At 42.3% G+C, this 23,341-nt stretch overlaps 2 protein-coding genes across 2 annotated transcripts in view; both read right to left on the reverse strand.

Moving 5' to 3' along the window:
• Window positions 1–23,341, reverse strand: part of LOC110497882 (60 kDa lysophospholipase) — a 135,984-nt gene that overhangs the window by 47,721 nt on the left and 64,922 nt on the right. The window lies entirely within an intron of this gene.
• Window positions 1,832–21,527, reverse strand: LOC110498590 (60 kDa lysophospholipase-like). The gene is made up of 10 exons (XM_036953821.1): window positions 21,509–21,527; window positions 10,421–10,544; window positions 7,058–7,169; window positions 6,638–6,763; window positions 6,470–6,553; window positions 4,564–4,690; window positions 4,352–4,464; window positions 2,933–3,118; window positions 2,731–2,844; window positions 1,832–1,933 (listed from the first exon to the last, which is right to left on the reverse strand). Exons 1-10 carry the CDS (start codon window positions 21,525–21,527, stop codon window positions 1,832–1,834), a joined length of 1,107 nt encoding a protein of 368 aa, XP_036809716.1.

The raw sequence follows: 23,341 nt of genomic DNA on the forward strand, positions 1-23,341 counted from the left end.
CATTGTTTATTTTCAGCGTGCGTGGTTTGTAAAGTGTTTAACTCGATCGCCGGTTGTTACCGCTCTTGGTCGGGGTTCTTATCTTTTGGGACCGCACCGGTTATTGATCACTTGGATTAGTATCAACATTGTTGAGAAGCTTTCACAAACAAACCAACAAAACATCAGATGGACAGACAATGCAACCGCAAGCCTCAAGTCAACAGCTAAAACCCCCTCTACTCTCTCGCTTCCCTCTATCGTTCCAGTGCCAGTGCCTTACACACAACCACAATATTTACATAATTTTCATCAAACTGACGCTGGAAGTAATCAAACAAACATGTTATTAGAGCACATGGTGAAGTAGAAACTACGTCCCTATTCTGAAGCCTACATGGTTTTACTTTCAAATCCAATGTATAGGCTACCTCTTGGATTCTTCATGGCACACCACTCATTCATAAGCATGGATCGTCGTAAATAAAGAAACGTCCTCTCACTGTCAACTGCGTTCATTTTCAGCAAACTTAACATGTGTAAATATTTGTATGAACATAAGATTCAACAACTGATGTAAACTGAACAAGTTCCACAGACATGCTGTGACACACCGCCCCAGACCATGACGGATCCTCCACCTCCAAATCGATCTCACTCCAGAGTACAGGCCTCGGTGTAACAGTCATTCCTTCGACGATCAATGTGAATCCGACCATCACCCCTGGTGAGACAACTGCGACTCGTCAGCGAAGAGCACTTTTTGCCAGTCCTGTCTGGTCCAGCGATGGTGGGTTTGTGCCCATAGGCAACGTTGTTACCGGTGATGTCTGGTGAGGACCTGCCTTACAATAGGCCTACAAGCCTTCAATCCAGCCTCTCTCAGCCTTGCTACATGTGGTCTGCCACTGCGAGGACGATCAGCTGTCCGTCCTGACTCCTTGTAGCGCTGTCTTAGGCGTCTCACAGTACGGACATTGCAATTTATTGCCCTGGCCACATCTGCAGTCCTCATGCCTCCTTGCAGCATGCCTTCACTCAGATGAGCAGGGACCCTGGGCATCTTTCTTTTGGTGTTTTTCAGAGTCAGTAGAAAGGCCTCTTTAGTGTCCAAAGTTTTCATGACTGTGAGCTTAATTGCCTACCGTTTGTAAGCTGTTAGTGTCTTAACGACCGTTCCACAGGTGCGTGTTCATTAATTGTTTATGGTTCATTGAACAAGCATGGGAAACAGTGTTTAAACCCTTTACAATGAAGATCTGTTTAGTTATTTGGATTTTTACGAATTCTCTTTGAAAGACGGGGTCCTTAAAAAGGGACAATTATTTTTTTTGCTGAGTTTATATTGCTAATCTGATAAACATAACAACTTGGTCAAATCTATAAATACAGGGATGTGATGAGAGTAAGACATGTTGTATTTCTGTAAATGTTCCTCACCATCTCCTTTATGGCATCCAAGGCCTCCAAGTCTCCTATCAGCACAAGCTAAGGTGGGTGTCAGAGCATCCCGGACGGCTTCTAGATCCTGGAAATATCAGCAGAAAAACCATCAGCTGTCATGTCAATACAAAGACTGACAATCAGTGGAGGAATGCTGTATGTAAAGTGTTGTAAGTGACACCTATATAAATACACTATAAAGCTGAATTTAACACTTTGGAAAAACCTACCGCTGGGCATTGCAATGACTTGAGAGATTTTTAAAATATTTATATTAAAAAAAAATGTACAATGGGAGCTCTGTCCTATCAGATAAGCCAGAGCCCGATGAAAACATGTCAGGTGGAAAATAACCCTGCAGACTCAGTGGTGGTGACAGTGTGGCTGGCTGTGCGGTGGCCTCACCTCCTTACAGCTGATGCTCAGAGACTTCATCCAGGTCATCGCTCAGAGTGAGCTTGGCCCCCTGCAGGTCAGCCTTCATCTCTCCCCGCAGGTTCTGACTCAGCATCTGGACAGGTACAACAGAGACAACAAAGGACAGATAACACACAAACACAGTCAACACAGACAAGCATGATCAAGGATTACACCCATCGTGTCACTGACCTTTATCCGCATGTGAATCATCTCTGCCATCTATTGCCGTTACCTTCTTGTTAAAATAGGACTAACACAGATGTCACTCTAAAGTTCAGCCTAATGTAGTTTATGTGTCTGGGGGGCTAGGGTCAGTTTGTTATATCTGGAGTACCTCTCCTGTCCTATCCGGTGTCCTGTGTGAATTTAAGTATGCCCTCTCTAATTCTCTCTTTCTTTCTTTCTCTCGCTCGGAGGACCTGAGCCCTAGGACCATGCCTCAGGACTACCTGACATGATGACTCCTTGCTGTGCCCAGTCCACCTGGCTGTGCTGCTGCTCCAGTTTCAAATGCCTGTGATTATTATTATTTGACCATGCTGGTCATCTATGAACATTTGAACATCTTGGCCATGTTCTGTTATAATCTCCACCCGGCACAGCCAGATGAGGACTGGCCATCCCACATAGCCTGGTTCCTCTCTAGGTTTCTTCCTAGGTTTTGGCCTTTCTAGGGAGTTCCTAGCCACCGTGCTTCTACACCTGCATTGCTTGCTGTTTGGGGTTTTAGGCTGGGTTTCTGTACAGCACTTTGAGATATCAGCTGATGTACGAAGGGCTATATCAATAAATTTGATTTGATTTGTTGACATTCGCTTCAAAAGATTTTCTATAAGGGGCCTACAAAGTGTAGTGAGGTAATAGGGGTGTGTTGACTGGGACTCCTACCTTTCTTTTGTTCTCTATGCTGAGGTCCGTCCTGGCCAGCACGTAGGACAGCTTGCACAGGGCAGCCTCAGAAGTCATGTCACTGCCTGCCACCAGTCCTGCGTCACTCAAGGCCTGAGGGGATCAGGAAGACATGTTGACACACATCCATCCACATCATGTGCACTCTCCCACTCCCACTGAACACAGGGTTCTGGTGTACCTTTCCAGTGGCGTACGATGTGGTGACAGAACCCCTCAGACACTGGGTGCAGTTGACCATGATCACGCCCCTCTCTGTGGCATTCCGGAACTCCTCAAGCAGGTCAGCACAGTTATCAGGGGCGTTTCCACTACCATACGTCTCCAGGACGATGGCCTCCATGGGCGCCTGCAGGAAGGACTTCACCTGCACACACACAGACAGCGGGATGAGCGGCCATCTCAGTCTGGCTTGTGGACAAAGAAGGAGTGTATGAAGCTAGGATCGGGTTTAACAACATGCCCAGATCCCCCCTCCAGCCCATCTGGTGCATATGCGCCCCAGGGTGATTCACTGGCTCCAGGATCGCTCTTTAAGAACACCAGCTCTGGTATCTGGAGAGGAGATGGATCAAACGGCCAGGCACGGGGAACCATTAACTTCTAGGTGTTCAGAGACAGCATCATTTCACTTGGCAACGGTCCTTAGACCTAACTTGTGGAGGGAGGGAATCATAGCAAGTTATCTACCATTGGATTTTGGATCAAGCAGCTAGCTAGCCAAATGTGTGTGCAACACAGAACCCCAAATAAACCCCATGCTGGCAGAGACCATGGAAGGCAGAGGAGACACTGATGCATAATCAAATAAGCAGATAATAACATACATTTAAAAAAAGCATCATGGCCAGCGTCGGCAGAGGGACCAGATTGAGACAGTAAAGCCATCCTCCCCTCAATCTGTAGCGAGGGAGGCATATCTAAGTGTTTAAGTGTCTGTTTCTAATCCCCTCATCTTTAGTGGGTAATTGGACATGCCCCATAACCCAGTCTCATTTTTCACTGGACTAAACGCAGCTGGCAGCCCAAAGCAGCTCCCTGCTGTATGCAGACCACTTGGAACGCCGACACGATGCTGGCTCGTCAGAAAACACAGTAGAACCTGCATGAGAGGATTCACCACAACAGAGCTACAATGAAGAGTTTTAGATAAATATGGCCCCAAATGGCTGTTCTGATTTAGTCATTCTACAATTGGGTATTACTTTCACTATTACTGTATATCAGAAGTAGGAATGCATTTGTGATTTAGTCTTTCTACAATAGGGTATTACTTTCACTATTACTGTATATCAGAAGTAGGAATACAGTTGTGATTTAGTCATTCTACAACAGGGTATTACTTTCACTATTACTGTATATCAGAAGTAGGAATACAGTTCTGATTTAGTCATTCTACAACAGGGTATTACTTTCACTATTACTGTATATCAGAAGTAGGAATACAGTTGTGATTTAGTCATTCTACAACAGGGTATTACTTTCACTATTACTGTATATCAGAAGTAGGAAGGCCGTAATAATGTGGTTGAATGGGCAACAGAAACAGGGCAGAGCCACTATCCACCCCTTCTCACCCCCACCCTGGGAAGCCTCTTACGGTCATCGCAGTGATGCCTGGGAAGAGTCTCAGCAGACCCACGTTACGGTTCATCTGAGTGCTCACTCTGAACGGCGAGGTTGTGTTTGCTCTCCACACCGTGTCCCAGTTAACTGCAGGGGAGAGGGAAAGAGTTCAGGGAAAACATCAATCCATCGGCCACGTCAAAGATATTAACACAGGACAGACCCAGTATTACACCACTTGATTACTTTTAATATCCACTTCAGCATTGGCCAGAGGAGCCAGGTTAGGAGAATTGAAGGCATTGAAACTCCCAGAATCCACCTTGGTCACACGGTTGCCCCGGTACAGCTTGTTGTGGAAATACAGACAAACCTAGAGACGCAGATGAGAATGAATGAAACCTCCTAAGACATCATTATTAAGCAAATACACTGAACCAAAATATAAAATGCAACATGTAAAGTGTTGGTCCCATGTTTCATCAGCTGAAATAAAATATCCCAGAAATGATTCATATACACAAAAAGCTTATTTCTCTCAAATTTTGTGCACAAATTTGTTTCCATCCCTGTTAGTGAGCATTTCTATCCTACACGCTGTTGCCAGAGAATTGAATGTTCATTTCTCTACCATAAGAGAAATGCTATGCTTTATCTTGGCCAGGTTACAGTTGCAAATGAGAACATGTTGTTCTCAACTAGCCTACCTGATTAATTAAAGTTGAAATAAATAAGGCATCTGTCATTTTTTGAGAATTTGGCAGTATGTCCATCTGGCCTCCAAAACCTCAGACCACGTGTATGGCGTTGTGTGGGCGAGCAGTTTGTTGATTTCAAAGTTGTGGACAGAGTACCCCATTGTGGAGGTGGGGTTATGGTATGGGCAGCTATGGACAACGAATACAATTACATTTTGTCAATGTCAATTTCAATGTACAGAGATACCTTGACAAGAACCTGAGGACCATTGTCCTGCCATTCAGCTTCTCTTCCCCTCTAAGCCTGGTCTGGGAGTGCCCCAGGCACTTCATGTTTTTGATTTGACCTGCGGCACTCCAGGAACAGGGTTGTCTACTCCTGTACTAAGTTATAGTTTATACACTGAGTGTACACAACAAGGTTCCACAGGGATGCTGGCCCATGTTGACGCCAATACTTCTGACAGTTATGTCATGTTGGCTGGATGTCCTTTAGGTGGTGGACCATTCTTGGGAAACTGTTGAGCTTATAAAATCCAGGAGCGTTGCAGTTCTTGACACAAACTGTTGTGCCTGGCACCTACTACCATACCTCGTTCAAAGGCACTTAAATATTTTGTCTTGCCCATTCACCCTCAGAATGGCACACATATACAGTCTCAATTGTCTCCAGGCATAAAATCCTTCTGTAACCTGTCTCCTCCCCTTCATCTACAATGATTGACATCAATAAGGGATCATAACTGTCACATGGATTCACCTGGTGAGTTTGTCATGGAAAAAGCGTCTTCTTAGTGTTTTGTACACTTTGTATGCTCCCTTCAACAGTCACAGCCATTTTGTGCTATTGATGTAACAGAGCATATGACAAACCAATTGATAAAACACAATTACAATCACATTTTCCTCTTATCTTCATTTAAAATGTATCATATCATTCTTTATCGATAGTAGCACATTGTCTAGATACAGCATTATATAAAGGCCCCGGGGAGTGTGTACATTTTGTTATTCTCTTGAAGATAAACACGCTTTGACAACTCTGAAGTCTCATCTGGCAGTTTCAGGTCCTGTATTGCGACACTCACACCTTCATGCTTTACTGAACAGTCTTGTTAGACAAGTGGTTTAAGGCTTTTGGTGCCTATTGTCTGCCAACAAAGTTCATCCTCACACCTTTATTAATCAGGGAGGACATAGCCAGTTGTATCACCTTAATACCATAGCAGGCTAAAAAGCTAGACACAAGTCAACAGCTTGGACAATAGTATGAACACACATTCATTTGAGAGAGAAATGTGATATAATACTCATCTAAAAATGTGCAACTGGGAATAGGGTGATATTTGGCCAAGATGATTCAACTACATTGCATTCAAAAACAAGTGCAGGTGACATGCAGTCAGGTGTGTGTGAGTGCTGCTCCAAGAAGTGTCCCTCCCTCCTCTACTCACCTCAGGAATGACAAACTGACCAGCGATCAGCAGCGCCCCCAACAGGTTGTCTCTTCCATCGTTCCTCATCTCATAGATCGGCACCTGAAAGAGGTCATAAAACAACATTTCACCCTTCTGTTATCTTATCTTTATGAAGCAGTTTAGCTGTATGGATGGCAGGTGTACCTGGGAGCCGGTGAGGATGACAGGCTTCCCCAGATTCTCACACATGAAGGACAGAGCGGATGCTGTGTAGGCCATGGTGTCCGTGCCGTGGAGAATAACAAAACCGTCATACTTCTCATAGTGTTTCTGGAACCAAGAGACAAAGAGAACAGGATCAGACTTGAACCCAAGGTTCCAGGGTCAACATGTGTAGCCTACATCTTGCCACAGGCTACTTGAAATAAGTACTGTATTTAATACAAAAGCTGTACAGTACATTTACATAAAAGGAAAGGGACAACTGACTATTACTTCAGTGGATGACTTGAGATTGTTGTTTTATTGCATTATAATACTTCTGCTTATGTAAATGGTAAAAGTCAGGGTTATGGTTAATGTTACTGTGAAGGGCAAGATAAATAAAATGACCACACCAAGTACCTCAATGTCCTTCCCAATTGTAGCCCAGTCATCTGTGGTCATATTGCAAGAGTCCAGCAAGGGGCTGTACTCTAAAACAGTGTACACTATCCTCTTATTTTGTTTGCACAGCCTGGGAAAAGACAAGTTGAGTCATAATCATCCTAAAATAACCAAATCTACAGAAAACACCCAAAGAAGCTCTATGCATCAACAGAGCAGACAGTTTACATAGACACACAAACAATCCAGGTTAAGCAAATGTGGCTATTACATAAAATAAGGAAATCCCTTTAGGGGTGTAGAGACACCCCTCTTTTTTGACTTGGTTATTCTGTTTACTTTACAAACTCATTAAGACATGGAGCCGGTTCTGTTTACATGAGGAAAAGGCAGAAGATAAAGGAAAAGAGTGAAACAAGCCTAGCCTACGTCATGAAGCGAGACAGAGTCTATTTGGTTGGGCCTTCTGTTTCAGCAGCAGGGTGCACAAACCAGTTCCTAAGCGCTGTTTGTGAATTATGGGCATGATGAGGGAGGGGGCGACTCCGTGGGAAGTCTACGATGCTGTATGAGGACTTACTAATTTGCGGGTGTTCTGAGGGGTAAGGGATGCCTTTTGGGAGTATGGAGGGGGGTTGAAAAGGGGTGTGTTTGAGAGCGAGACCCCATGTTCTAATTAGACAGGGGCAGCTCATCCTGGCCTCCCATGCATATTAATATGTCCTCTAGATGGAGGTAACGTTGGCCTCCCATGCATATTTATATGTCCTCTAGATGGAGGTAAAGTTGGCCTCCCATGCATATTAATATGTCCTCTAGATGGAGGTAACGTTGGAGTCCCGTGCATATTAATATGTCCTCTAGATGGAGGTAACGTTGGAGTCCCGTGCATATTAATATGTCCTCTAGATGGAGGTAACGTTGGCGTCCTGTATTCTCCTGCTTGCGCTTTATTAAGAGATTATGCCTGGACTAAGCAGCTGTGCAAAGATTTTCCCCTCAATCTCCCTTTTTAAGACACGGGACAAGACACTGGAGGGCGGAGGGTGCAAATCATACCCTTATTGGGGGTTCAATAGAACAGCAGGGCAAAAAGCAAGCTTACCCTCAGCACCTAACCAAAGGCCTAAAGACACTACCCTAATTATCCCTGGCTCCAGACACAATCCTCAAACATATGTTGTTCATAATCTTAGTGATTGGGCTGCTGGAAACAATATTCAAATCACCAATTATGCATTTATCTCCTGGTATAGCCGACAGTGTGGCAGGGAAATGTGTATTAGCATATAGAGGGTTGGGTAGGACGCTGCCCTGTGGCCTGGCCTGCTGATGAGGACCAGAGTGGTGACAGAGGCAAATGGGAGGTTGGGGTGAAGGCTTCACCCAAAGAATCTCACTGCTGCTTTTCACTCAGCTCTTTAATAAATCAATAGACCAATTTCCTACTCCACACAACGTAAAAAAAAATGAATCAATGTTAGGATATATTGACATTATCTTTGTCAATGTTATTTCAAGTCCACTGCACATGCTCACTGCAAAGCATAATATAAAAAATAAATAACTCAGGCATTAGGGACATTTAATAGCAATGTTTGGTGACAGCTAGTATGTGTTAATCAACATTAACTTGAAGCCACAAAAAGGAAGATAATGATCGTAATAATGAAAATGAACCTTACAGAAGCAAGGATGAAAGAGGATGATTGAATCAACTACTGAAATTACACTGAAAACAGAATGAGACTGATACATTTGTCTGTGGGACGGAATCTGAATCCATACGTCCTATGAATCTCCTGTGAGACTGTTGAAGCGATGAAGAGTAGAAGGCTATGGAGGTGACATGGCAGTCCTCCAAACAAATATTACCATGATCCAAGCAGGCACAGTGCCACCATCCCCCCTTCACGCAAACAGCATTAAAATAGCACGCTTCTGTAATTCTCTTATCTATCCCCTATAACCCAGCCCCACCCTGCCCCCTCCAGTCTCTATATCTGTGGTCCTGAGCTGCTCTGAGTGAGATTGAGGTGGAGGAGCTGAGCCCTATGCTGGCTATCGAGGGGCGATAGCCAACACCCCATGAAGCCAACACCCCTTGAATCCGATTTGCCAGGACCATATTCAGCAGAGGGCCCTCTCGCTGCTCCTGAACACACGCACTGAGAACCAGACTACAGGAATCAAACACGCTCAACACAGATTAGCCTCGCTCTCTGCCAGCGTGGCACCAGCAACCCCTCGCAGGCCTATTCTCTCTCTCTGGCAGCAGCAAAACTCCTGGGGTACTACTGCAACATTACAGAAACGTTATGAGAACTTGACTGTTCTGCACTGGTTTTAGCTAGACATGAACCAATGGGAGTAGCTCCCTCCAGCGGGACTGAGGCGAGGTATCTGAAGAGAGGAAATAAGGGTAGAATGTCAGGCAGGCGTGAACACCACTACTGAAATGCTGCAGCACAACTCCCTGCAAGTGTGTGCTCCAACGATCACTCCCTGACAGGTCCACACAGACAACAGCAGCAAACTGTTCCTGCCAGGCACCCTTTGACACCAGGCGGAACGGATACAGAGGATTCAAACCACACAGCGTAGCGCAGGCACACAGTATGCTACCAGTATTTCAGGACCTTTTTGATAGTTCATCAGCGAGGTCTGTCGGCGTCCTGTCAAAACAACAGACAGTTTTAGAGTGAAATGTTCCCAGGCATGCAGGGAATAGAAACGTGTGTATGATATCCCCCAACAAGCATTGTATATCCTGTAGGCCTACTGCTATGGCGGCGTCATAGTGAACAGATGTTGGGGCATGATATGCTGTGCACTAGAATATGTTGCTACTCAAAGAGCCTTTGAAAAAGCCTTGTATGCCTTATAGGTTGAAAAAGCCATGAAATAAAAGCTGTCAATGGTTAAAAAACAGGAAGCAGAGCGTCACTCTTGTGTTTGAATTTGACAGTCAAATTAAGAAGTTATTCTAATCCAGTATGTGCAATACACACTCATCTCCTGTGTAAAGAAATGGTAAGGGCTTGAAAATGTATGTATCGGTAGAACCGGTAGGTTGCGGTCCCCTTCACATATTTCTATAACACCAGTTATAGACTAACTACTATTACTCTACTCTAATTTTATCATCATCTGTATCAAACTCCAAGCTCTCCATCTGAAGTTTTCAGTCAAATAGCACAAGGTTTCATTACTCTAAATCTATAGTGATGATGTGTTACATAGATAGTAATCTTTTCAGTGTAAATGTTTGTACGAAGACTGTGCAATAAAGTAAACCATGTCAACATTTAACTCTAGCCTATATATTAATAACAGCAAAGACAAAGTAAGGGGGGGAGGTGGAGTGTATGGGTGAATTACGGCAGGACAAGGGTGTTCTCCTGTGGGCCACCTATGCTGTCGTCCAGGGCATACTGCTCATCATGGAGGTTGGGAAGCTTTCGCAGGGCCTTCACAAACACATTAGGGCCTGGGGGTGAGAGCACTGTGGATGAGAGAGAGACAGAGAGAGAAGGTGTTGCCATTAGTGTACAGAGCAACATAACTAATCAGTCAGAGTTCAGGAAAGGTGAGCCCAATGATAGCCTACATAGATCTGAGTGTGGTGTTACTTTTGAAAAGAGGGTAGCAGTACGCAACATTTTGGAGCGTTCAGATAGAAATATGCCATGTAGAACACACGCTCTTTCTGACATGTAGAATAAGGTTTCACGTCAGCTCTTTTCGTGGCATTTCTATCTGCAACGTTCAATAACGTTTGGCTATGAAAGCGTTTGGCTACCGAATGGAGCCCAGGTTTACCATTCCCAGTAAATCATGTACATGTCTTGTATTGTACTCAACCCTAGTGGCAAATGTGAGAATCACATCAATATGAAAAGTAGGCTGTTTGGAATATAGTTCTAATCATTCATGTATTGGGAAATGTCTTACAGTTCAAGTTGGAAGTTTACATACACCTTAGCCAAGTATATTTAAACTTAGTTTTTCATCATTCCTGACATTTAATCCTAGTAACAATTCCCTGTCTTAGGTCAGTTAGATCACCACTTTATTTTAAGAATGTGAAATGCCAGAATAATAGAGAGAATTATTTCTTTCAGCTTTTATTTCTTTCATCACATTCCCCGTGGGTCAAAAGTTTACATACACTCAATTAGTATTTGGTAGCATTGCCTTTAAATTGTTTAACTTGGGTCAAACGTTTTGGGTAGCGTTCCACAAGCTTCCCACAATAAGTTGGTTGAATTTTGTCTCATTCCTCCTGACAGAGCTGGTGTAACTGAGTCAGGTTTGTAGGCCTCCTTGCTCGCATACGATTTTCAGTTCTGCCCACAAATGTTCTATGAGATTGAGGTCAGGGCTTTGTGTTGGAAACTCCAATACCTTGACTTTGTTGTCCTTAAGCCATTTTGCCACAACTTTGGAAGTATGCTTGGGGTCATTGTCCATTTGGAAGACCCATTTGCGACCAAGCTTAACTTCCTGACTGATATCTTGAGATGTTGCTTCAATATATCCACACAATTTTCAATCCTCATGATGCCATCTGTCAAACGCTCCTGAAACACTTCAGCAAGCAGGCCTTTCTAATCGACCTGGCCGGGGTATCCTGGAAGGATATTGATCTCATCCCGTCAGTAGCGGATGCCTGGTTATTTAAAAAAACTGCCTTCCAAACCATCTTAAATAAGCATGCCCCATTCAAGAAATTTAGAACCAGGAACAGATATAGCCCTTGGTTCTCCCCAGAACTGACTGCCCTTAAAACTAGTTAGGGATAGGCGGGATGCAAATGTCTCAACTGGCCAATTGCCAGGGAAAATGCATTGCGCCAAATTCAAATAAAATACTATAAAATTCAAACTTTCATTAAATCACACATAAGATATTCAATTAAAGCTACACTCGTTGTGAATCCAGCCAACATGTCAGATTTTAAAAATGCTTTTCGGGCGAAAGCATAAGAAGCTATTATCTGATAGCCTGCACCAGCAGTAAACAAAGGGGTTAGCATATTTCAACACTGCAGGCGCTACACAAAATGCTGAAATAAAATATAAAACGTGCATTACCTTTGACTAGCTTCTTTTCTTGGCACTCCAATATGTCCCATAAACATCACAATTTGTCCTTTTGTTCGATTAATTCCGTCCATATACATCCAAAATGTCCATTTATAACGCGTGTTTGATCCAGAAAAAAACAGCTTACAAAAAATGCAACGTCACTACAAAATATTTCAAAAGTTGCCTATAAACTTTGCCAAAATATTTCAAACTACTTTTGTAATACAACTTTGGGTATTTTTAAACGTTAATAATCGATCAAATTGTAGACGGGGCAATCTGTGTTCAATGAATGAAAACAAACCAGCACAACTTTTCACGTCTTGCGCAACTCACAAAAGTGTACCCAGTTCCTAGTTGGCCTACTGCTTCATTGCACAAAGGAATAACCTCAACCAAATTCCAAAGACTGGTGACTACCAGTGGAAGCGGTAGGAACTGAATACAGGTTCCTAAGAAATATCCCTTGGCAATTACATGTCAGGTAACAGAGAGAGGCAAAAAAAACAACATCTGAACAGTTAGACCTCTGGGTTTTGCCTGCTACATAAATTCTGTTATACTTACAGACACGATTCAAACAGTTTCAGATACTTCCGAGTGTTCTCTATCCAAATCTATGAATAATATGCATATCTGATATTCTTGGCATGAGTAGCAGGGAGTTTAAATTGGGCACGCTATTTATCCAAATGTGAAAATTCTGCCCCCTAGCCCCAACACAAAATCCTCCTATGGCGTTCTGCATTAGCATCGAACAGCCCCCGTGATATGCAGCTTTTCAGGGAAGCTAGAAACCAATATACACAGGCAGTTAGAAAAGCCAAGGCTAGCTTTTTCAAGCAGAAATTTGCTTCCTGCAACACTAACTCAAAAAAGTTCTGGGACACTGTAAAGTCCATGGAGAATAAGAACACCTCCTCCCAGCTGCCCACTGCACGGAAGATAGGAAACACTGTCACCACTGAAAAATCCACTATAATTGAGAATTTCAATAAGCATTTTTCTACGGCTGGCCATGCCTTCCACCTGGCTACCCCTACCCCGGTCAACAGCACTGCACCCCCCACAGCAACTCGCCCAAGCCTTCCCCATTTCTCCTTCTCCCAAATCCAGTCAGCTGATGTTCTGAAAGAGCTGCAAAATCTGGACCCCTACAAATCAGCCGGGCTAGACAATCTGGACCCTTTCTTTCTAAAATTATCTGCCGAAATTGTTACTAGCCTGTTCAACTTCTCTTTCGTGTTGTCTGAGATTTCCAAAGATTTGAAAGCAGCTGCGGTCATCCCCCTCTTCAAAGGGGGGAACACTCTTGACCCAAACTGCTACAGACCTATATCTATCCTACCCTGCCTTTCTAAGGTCTTCAAAAGCCAAGTCAACAAACAGATTACCGACCATTTAGAATCTCACCATACCCTCTCTGCTATGCAATCTGGTTTCAGAGCTGGTCATGGGTGCACCTCAGCCACGCTCAAGGTCCTAAATTATATCTTAACCGCCATCGATAACAAACATTACAGTGCAGCCATATTCATTGATCTGGCCAAGGCTTTCGACTCTGTCAATCACCACATCCTCATCGGCAGACTCGACAGCCTTGGTTTCTCAAATGATTGCCTCGCCTGGTTCACCAACTACTTCTCTGATAGAGTTCAGTGTGTCAGTCTCTATGGGGGTGCCACAGGGTTCAATTCTTGGACCGACTCTCTTCTCTGTATACATCAATGATGTCGCTCTTGCTGCTGGTGAGTCTCTGATCCACCTCTACGCAGACGACACCATTCTGTATACTTCTGGCCCTTCTTTGGACACTGTGTTAACAACCCTCCAGGCAAGCTTTAATGCCATACAACTCTTCTTCCGTGGCCTCCAATTGCTCTTAAATACAAGTAAAATGAAATGCATGCTCTTCAACCGATTGCTGCCTGCACCTGCCCGCCTGTCCAACATCACTACTCTGTACGGCTCTGACTTACGTGAACAACTACAAATACCTAGGTGTCTGGTTAGACTGTAAACTCTCCTTCCAGACCCACATCAAACATCTCCAATCCAAAGTTAAATCTAGAATTGGCTTCCTATATCGCAACAAAGCATCCTTCACTCATGCTGCTAAACATACCCTTGTAAAACTGACCATCCTACCAATCCTCGACTTCGGCGATGTCATTTACAAAATAGCCTCCAATACCCTACTCAACAAATTGGATGCAGTCTATCACAGTGCCATCCGTTTTGTCACCAAAGCCCCATATACTACCCACCATTGCGACCTGTACGCTCTCGTTGGCTGGCCCTTGCTTCATACTCATCGCCAAAACCACTGGCTCCATGTCATCTACAAGACCCTGCTAGGTAAAGTCCCCCCTTATTTCAGCTCGCTGGTCAACATAGCATCACCCACCTGTAGCACGCACTCCAGCAGGTACAGTGCCTTGCGAAAGTATACGGCCCCCTTGAACTTTGCGACCTTTTGCCACATTTCAGGCTTCAAACATAAAGATATAAAACTGTATTTTTTTGTGAAGAATCAACAACAAGTGGGACACAATCATGAAGTGGAACGACATTTATTGGATATTTCAAACTTTTTGAACAAATCAAAAACTGAAAAATTGGGCGTGCAAAATTATTCAGCCCCTTTACTTTCATTGCAGCAAACTCTCTCCAGAAGTTCAGTGAGGATCTCTGAATGATCCAATGTTGACCTAAATGACTAATGATGATAAATACAATCCACCTGTGTGTAATCAAGTCTCCGTATAAATGCACATGCACTGTGATAGTCTCAGAGGTCCGTTAAAAGTCATATATTGCACAAATCTGGCCTTTATGGAAGAGTGGCAAGAAGAAAGCCATTTTTTAAAGATATCCATAAAAAGTGTCGTTTAAAGTTTGCCACAAGCCACCCGGGAGACACACCAAACATGTGGAAGAAGGTGCTCTGGTCAGATGAAACCAAAATTGAACTTTTTGGCAACAATGCAAAACATTATGTTTGGCGTAAAAGCAACACAGCTCATCACCCTGAACACACCATACCCACTGTCAAACATGGTGGTGGCAGCATCATGGTTTGGGCCTGCTTTTCTTCAGCAGGGACAGGGAAGATGGTTAAAATTGATGGGAAGATGGATGGAGCCAAATACAGGACCATTCTGGAAGAAAACCTGATGGAGTCTGCAAAAGACCTGAGACTGGGACGGAGGTTTGTCTTCCAACAAGACAATGATCCAAAACATAAAGCAAAATCTACAATGGAATGGTTCAAAAATAAACATATCCAGGTGTTAGAATGGCCAAGTCAAAGTCCAGACCTGAATCCAATCGAGAATCTGTGGAAAGAACTGAAAACTGCTGTTCACAAATGCTCTCCATCCAACCTCACTGAGCTCGAGCTGTTTTGCAAGGAGGAATGGGAAAAAATGTCAGTCTCTCGATGTGCAAAACTGATAGAGACATACCCCAAGCGACTTACAGCTGTAATCGCAGCAAAAGGTGGCGCTACAAAGTATTAACTTAAGGGGGCTGAATAATTTTGCACGCCCAATTTTTCAGTTTTTGATTTGTTAAAAAAGTTTGAAATATCCAATAAATGTCGTTCCACTTCATGATTGTGTCCTACTTGTTGTTGATTCTTCACAAAAAAATACAGTTTTATATCTTTATGTTTGAAGCCTGAAATGTGGCAAAAGGTTGCAAAGTTCAAGGTGTCCGAATACTTTCGCAAGGCACTGTATATCTCTCTGGTCACCCTCAAAACCAATTATTTATTTGGCCGCCTCTCCTTCCAGTTCTCTGCTGCCAATGACTGGAACGAACTACAAAAATCTCTGAAACTGGAAACACTTATCTCCCTCACTATCTTTAAGCACTAGCTGTCAGAGCAGCTCACAGATTACTGCACCTGTATATAGCCCATCTGTATATATTTTATATATTTATTTAATTTGCTCCTTTGCACCCCATTATTTTTATTTCTACTTTGCACATTCTTCCACTGCAAATCTACCATTCCAGTGTTTTAATTGCTATATTGTATTTACTTTGCCACCGTGGCCTTTTTTTTGGCCTTTACCTCCCTTATCTCACCTCATTTGCTTACATCGTATATAGACTTGTTTCTACTGTATTATTGACTGTATGTTTGTTTTACTCCATGTGTAACTCTGTGTCGAACTGCTTTGCTTTATCTTGGCCAGGTCGCAATTGTAAATGAGAACTTGTTCTCAACTTGCCGACCTGGTTAAATAAAGGTAAAATAAAAAAATTATTTAGAAGCTTCTGATAGGCTAATTGACCTCATTTGAGTCAATTGGAGGTGTACCTGTGGATGTATTTCAAGGCCTACCGCAAACTCACTGCCTCTTAGCTTGACATCATGGGAAAATCTAAATAAATCGGCCAAATCTGGTTCATCCTTGGGAGCAATTTCCAAATGCCTGAAGGTACCACGTTCATATTTACAAACAATAGTATGCAAGTATAAACACCATGGGCCCACGCCGCATCAAACCGCTCAGGAAGGAGATGCGTTCTGTCTCCTAGAGATGAACGTACTTTGGTGCGAAAAGTGCAAGTATATCACAGAACAACAGCAAAGGACCTTGTAAAGATGCTGGAGGAAACAGGTACAAAAGTATCAATATCCACAGTAAAACGAGTCCTATATCGACATGACCTGAAAGGCCACTCAGCAAGAAGAAGCCACTGCTAAAAAACAGCCATAAAAAAGCCAGACTACGGTTTGAAACTGCACATGGGGAAAAACATCATACTTTTTGGAGTAATGTCCTCTGGTCTGATGAAACAAAAATAGAACTGTTTGGACATACTGACCATCGTTATGTTTGGACTAAAAAGGGGGCGGCTTGTTAGCTGAAGAATACCATCCCAACCGTGAAGCACTGGGGTGGCAGCATCATGTTGTGGGTGTGCTTTGCTGCAAGAGGGATTGGTGCAATTCACAAAATAATTATATTTTTTCACCTTTATTTAAGTCAGTTAAGAGCAAATTCTTATTTTCAATGATGGCCTAGGAACAGTGGGTTAACTGCCTTGTTCAGGGGCAGAACGACAGATTTTTACCTTGCCAGCTCGGGGATTCGATCTTGCAACCTTTCGGTTACTCGTCCAACGCTCTATCCATTAGGCTACCTCCTGCCCCATGACATAATTTTCTGTAATTTCCCAAGCTGTTTAAAGGCACAGTCAACTTAGGGTATGTAAACATCTGACCCACTGGAATTGTGATTAAGTGAAATAATCTGTCTGTAAACAATTGTTGGAAAAATTACTTGTATGACACAAGTAATTTTTCCAACAATTGTTTACAGACAGATTATTTCACGTACAAAGTAGTACTAACTGACTTGCCAAAACTATAGAACACCATCATGATGGTGGCAGCATCATGCTGTGGGTATGTTTTTCAGGGACTGGGAAACTGTTCAGAATTGAAGGAATGATGGATGGTGCTAAATACAGGGAAATTCTTGAGGGAAACCTGTTTCAGTCTTCCAGAGATTTAAGACTGGGACGGAGGTTCACCTTCCAGCAGGACAATGACCCTAAACATACTGCTAAAGCAACACTTGAGTGGTTTAAGGGGAAACATTCAAATGTCTTGGAATGGCGTATTCAAAGCCCAGACCTAAGTCCAATAGAGAAACTGTGACTTAAAGATTGCTGTACACCACAGAACCCATCCAACTTGAAGGAGCTGAAGCAGTTTTGCCTTGAAGAATGTACAAAAATCCTAGTGGCTAGATTTGCCAAGCTTATAGAGACATACCCCAAGAGACTTGCAGCTGTAATTGCTGCAAAAGGTGGCTCAACAAAGTAGTGACTTTGGGGGGGGTGAATAGTTATGCATGTTTAAGTTCTGTTTTTTGTCTTATTTCTTGTTTTTTACAAGAAAAATATATTTTGCATCTTCAAAGTGGTAGGCATGTTGTGTAAATCAAATGATACAAACCCCACAAAAATGTGTTTTAATTCCAGGTTGTAAGGCAACAAAATAGGAAAAATGCCAAGGGGGGTGAATACTTTCGCAAGCCACTGTATGCTAAAAACAGAGAACACATAAAAACAACACATACAGAGACATTAGAACAGCACATCATCATCACTATGCACACTGGCCTGTAGTGTCTCTTGGGGATGATGTTTCTATGACCCCCAAGCTGGTGCAGCTTCTTTATCTTCAAGCCAAAGTTTTCATGCGTTTTGCAAGAACACGTTTCTTTGTCTGTAACTCTCTGGTGGCCAGTCCAAAAAAGCTTAAGTTTAAATAATTGAGGCTTGGAAAGGTTGGCCTTATCATACAGAAATCTTCTATGAAGATAGTGTCCGTTAAGGCTCTCTTACGGAATATCTGTCCCTTTTTCCGGATTTCTGCAGATTTCTCATTCATTACAGTGGAGACTTCATCTTGATGAAGGAAGCCGTTAACACGTGTGCGCATTAGTCTTCTCTGGCTGTTATTGGGTAATGTTCTCTGATGACCTCTCTTTGTAGTTTTCTTCTGGACCTCTCTGCCTTCCATGTTGACAATTACCTGCTTCCTCTTGGCCATCATCTCACGTCTTTTCAGTCTTTTCTTGAGGTTGACCATCTCTTTGGTCCTCTCCAGAAGCTTCTCTTCTGTGTAACGCAACTTTGACCTACATTGTTCTTCAGTTTTCTTTCTTCTGTTCCTCTTTTTTGGTGATTCCTTTGGGGTAGATGTCTTCATTGGTCCTGGTGTCTGTAGAGATGTCTCTCTTCTTTCATAAGTTGAGATGATGGCAGGGACATTTACCTGCTGAGGTGAGAATGGCTGTTCTCTTGGGGAGGCTGTGTCTTCTTGAAGATTTTGAATAACTTCTTCATTTGCTTCTTGTTGAAGTGTATCATCTTCCTGTCTTTATGATGTCATGTCCAATACAGATTTTAGCTGTTTCTTTCTTCTGAAATAACTTTTTGAGTTTTACCGCCACAGTTTTTTCTTCTTTTCATGTTGCTTCTTTGTCAGATCTTGAGTTTTCTTTATTTTACCATTTTGATTTCGTTTTTGATATCTGGAACTGGGAAGGAAGCATGACATGAAATGAGCATGTCTCAAAACATGGGGAAAATCTCACTGTTATGGACACGTCATCCTATAGTATAGACTGAATGGCTTACAGAATGTGTGTGTGTGCGTATGCATCCTACAGTAGGGACTGAATGGCTTTCAGACAGTGTGTGTGCGCGTATGCATCCTACAGTATGGACTGAATGGCTTACAGACTGTGTGTGTGTCTGTGTGTACACATCCTATAGTAGGGACTGAATGGCTTTCAGACTGTGTGTGTGCGCATATGCATCCTACAGTAGGGACTGAATGGCTTACAGACTGTGTGTGTGTGTCTGTGTGTACACATCCTATAGTAGGGACTGAATATCTTACAGACTGTGTGTATGTCTGTGTGTACATATCCTATAGTAGGGACTGAATATCTTACAGACCGTGTGTGTGTCTGTGAGTACACATCCTATAGTAGGGACTGAATGGCTTACAGACTGTGTGTGTGTCTGTATGTACACATCCTATAGTAGGGACTGAATATCTTACAGACCGTGTATGTGTCTGTGTACACATCCTATAGTAGGGACTGAATATCTTACAGACCGTGTGTGGACATCCTATAGTGCAAACTAAATGGCTTTACTGATTGTGTGTGTGTGGTGGACGTGTGACATCCTATAGACACTGTATGAGGGCATAAGCTTTCTATAGACTATATATATGCTAACTACTCTTGCTGTAACCTCTCCAACCCCTAACCTCTCTCTCTCGTTCCTTATATACTCTTCCAGCAGTTCTGTTGGGGTGAACTTTTTCTCTGAATTTTGTCAGCCTAGCCTTCGCTAAAGCTTTATTTTTGTCCCTTGCTGACTGTTTGCAATTAAACAAGACATAAAGAAAAATATCAACAGTTAGTAAATAATATTTAAATTAATAGTTAATTATATATATTTAAAAAATATAGTCTGTGATTCAATTCTCATTACCGAAACAGAAGTTCTCTCTACCGCAACTGGCCTTAAATTGCAGCGGTAAGTGAGAAAGGTGTTGCGGAGGTTGAGGAACCTTAGCATGTTTTGCTAACAATAGAGAAGACATGATGACTGAGCAAATGTTTGCTTAATGTACATAATTAGACATTAATATAGTATATTTTCTTAGAAAATGTTAAATCTAACATTTTTTTAAATGTGGAAACCTACCTGTATCGGTAATGATAATTAATACTGTCGTGTACGCAGTCTGACAAGAGAATGTTTAACTTTTAACTGGAGAAATATAAAGATATCTGCTTCCCTGGTAGCCATCTTGAAGGTACTGGCAGATGTGTTGCTTCATTCAAAATCACATAAACAGTCCTTAAATCACATGTAAACAGTCCTTAAAAAATGTTGCGGAGGGTGAGAACATCAGTCATGGACAATTTATTTTTCCACAATTTTTTTCATTATTATTATACATTAATATTCAGTTAATATTTTTTTCTGTCAATTGAAAACATTAGTAGAACATCCATTAATTTTTTTCAGAATATTTTCAGAACATAACATACATTCAGACAGAGCTGGACGGTAATGAGTTCTTCAGCAGAAAATGCAATAAAATAGAAAAATAATTCATTCCTATGTTGAAATGACTCTTTGTGCAAGGTAGAGAACACTTATCTTTATTATGATATTTCTTATATTACTAAATGACATGTTTTCTATTTAAAATCATTACTGCCATGGTATTTGAATGGTTTCATGAGAAGGACCCAATAAAGCAACAACAGAGCCTGGGTCTTCAATGGTGAAGTCAGTTACCACTGAGTGCATATTTCCAGAAATTAGTCCCCAAGTAGCCTGAGTGCGAGAAGGCTGCAGGCTAAGTGGTACACTGGCACATGACTGCTAATGCGTTTCAATGGGAGAGATGAGGCAGGGCAGCTGAGAGGAGTGAAACCTTAGTGCAAGGAGTGAAACCTGTGCAAGAACAAACTGGCCGAATAAAATTATGACCTGTGAAGATGGAAAGATTGCATATAGACAAATCTTGGGACTTCCAAACAGAACCTTTGGAACGGTGTGAAAACACTAGACCTAGAAACTATGGCCATGTTATTTATGGTCTAGTGTTTACTCCAAGTACCATCCACAGTAGTTCCTCAAGGTTCTGTTTCAGGATCTCTCACCCCTGGTAAACTGCGAATGTAGCTAGAAAGTTTCCTCCATCAATGTGTTGCATCAACATGCGTTACACAGCATCATTCAAATAAACAAATAAATGTACTTTGTTTGGGGAACAACAAATACATTCTAAAAGTCCCGGTCAAAAACGCTTTACCTTCATCATGGTACACCATCCCGATAGTTCCTCCGGTATGGATGACCAAGAGTCGCACTTTAGGGTGTGAAGCTGGAGCCAGACATGACTTTTTACAATACGCCATGATGACTAGACATCTGATGGCAGGGAAGAATGCATATCAAACTAAGGGATGTTCTTAAAGTGACAGACCGCTACCAATGATGGCGCTGTGAAGTGCCAAAACGCAATTTACAGATAAACTTAGCTATATCAAATCTGTAATGTTACTAATCTGCTTGATTTGATTATAAACCTAAGCAAATAATGATTCACAATGATAATATTGCCCAAAATGTTTTTCCAAGTTAAAATAATCCACATGCAATGACGACAGTGAGACTAAGACTCACCAGAAGATAGAAGTTGCTATAGTGTAGAGATACGTGTAGAGGACGTACGTTAATGGTTATTCGTCAATAGCCTCCAAGGATAATTTCAAAGGAGTGCCGTTTTCAACCAATAAATAAAAATGGTAGGCCTATCCTTGTTGGTAAAAACACGTGATCATTTAGGGAGTAATTAACCCTTGTGTGGTTTTCATGTTTTTGTAATTCACCCAATGTACACGGGGGTCTGATGGACTCACAACATTATTGGGTTTTTAAAGCAATACAGACATAATAATTCACGTAAAAATACATAATACTTAATACCTAGATGTTGACATATCAATTACAAGCAATATAGACAGCATACGTGGTTAATATTAGCCATTTACCTCTGCTAGATCACATTTATCAATGAAAGTGCTATTCGTTTTTTGGGATAAAATGTGATTTTTGTAAACAAAAATCGATTATATTCAAGACATTATCTTGAACAAATATAAATTAAACAACATTTTCATCTCTATTGATGTTTATTGCTTTGAACTGAAGAAATTGGAAGGACAGATTTTACATACAGTATTTTATGGAAATGATAAATGAGCCCCATTGAACACAAATTAAGGCCTGTCTACACACCACATTAGGGACAGTTTTACTGTGTGTGTGTTGGAAATGTATTTATTGCAGTTGATGCATGTGTACTGTGTCTTCCTGTCCTTCTTGGGTCCACACACATCTCAGCGCTTCTTCTTATTGCTACCGGCTGTAATCTAGAATGATGAAGACACTAAGTTCAGGAATTTGACTAACATCTCACTCACTCACATATATAGTTAAGTTACAGCAGGCCAAGGTAGGACAGTCAGACACAGATGCAACAACATCACTCACACTTACTTCCGGTATTGGAGTAGTTGGTTCTGTGTGTCGGGTGGATGGGGCACCAGTATCCTCCTCCTGAATCCTCCTCACGATGGCTGCAGAAGCTGGGATCATTGGAATATGTTGCCTCCTGGATTTGAGGTCTTACCTATGCCTTGCTCAGCTCCTAGAGAGAGAGCTGTCTCCTCTGGAGCTTCCCTCTGTTCCAATCTGGGTTCAACGCCATCCAGATGACAAACACGTTGTATGCCGAGATGTCCAATATGTTGAGGAATATCACAAGTGGCCAACGTAGGGTTCTTTTTTTGCATTTTTCCTTTCTTTGGCACGTAGGACACTTGGGACGTGTCGGCCTTGAGCACAAACTTAAAGGCCTATTCCTTGTATTCAGCAGCTGAGGTAGGAGCTCTGGCTTGTTTTCTCGTACTGTTCCTACCATCGTCAGCCTCCTCCTTGAGGAGCTCTTGTCCCAGCTTGCGCAAACTAAAATGTTTCATTGCATGTGATGTGGCAACGGAGTCCCTGTGTCACGTCCAGGACAACACGCATCCCTTGGTTCTTCTCAGGGGCTCCTCCATCTGGCTTCCGCGTATATATT

The sequence above is a fragment of the Oncorhynchus mykiss genome, chromosome 19, assembly GCF_013265735.2.
Source record: "Oncorhynchus mykiss isolate Arlee chromosome 19, USDA_OmykA_1.1, whole genome shotgun sequence".
Taxonomy (NCBI): domain Eukaryota; kingdom Metazoa; phylum Chordata; class Actinopteri; order Salmoniformes; family Salmonidae; genus Oncorhynchus; species Oncorhynchus mykiss.

Coding starts and splice junctions, on each gene's coding strand:
- LOC110498590 (XM_036953821.1), bottom strand. Junction 6,764..7,057: donor CAATTGGGAAGGACATTGAG/GTACTTGGTGTG, acceptor TCTTGGTTCCAG/AAACACTATGAGAAGTATGA. Junction 1,934..2,730: donor GCATAGAGAACAAAAGAAAG/GTAGGAGTCCCA, acceptor GTACCTGTCCAG/ATGCTGAGTCAGAACCTGCG.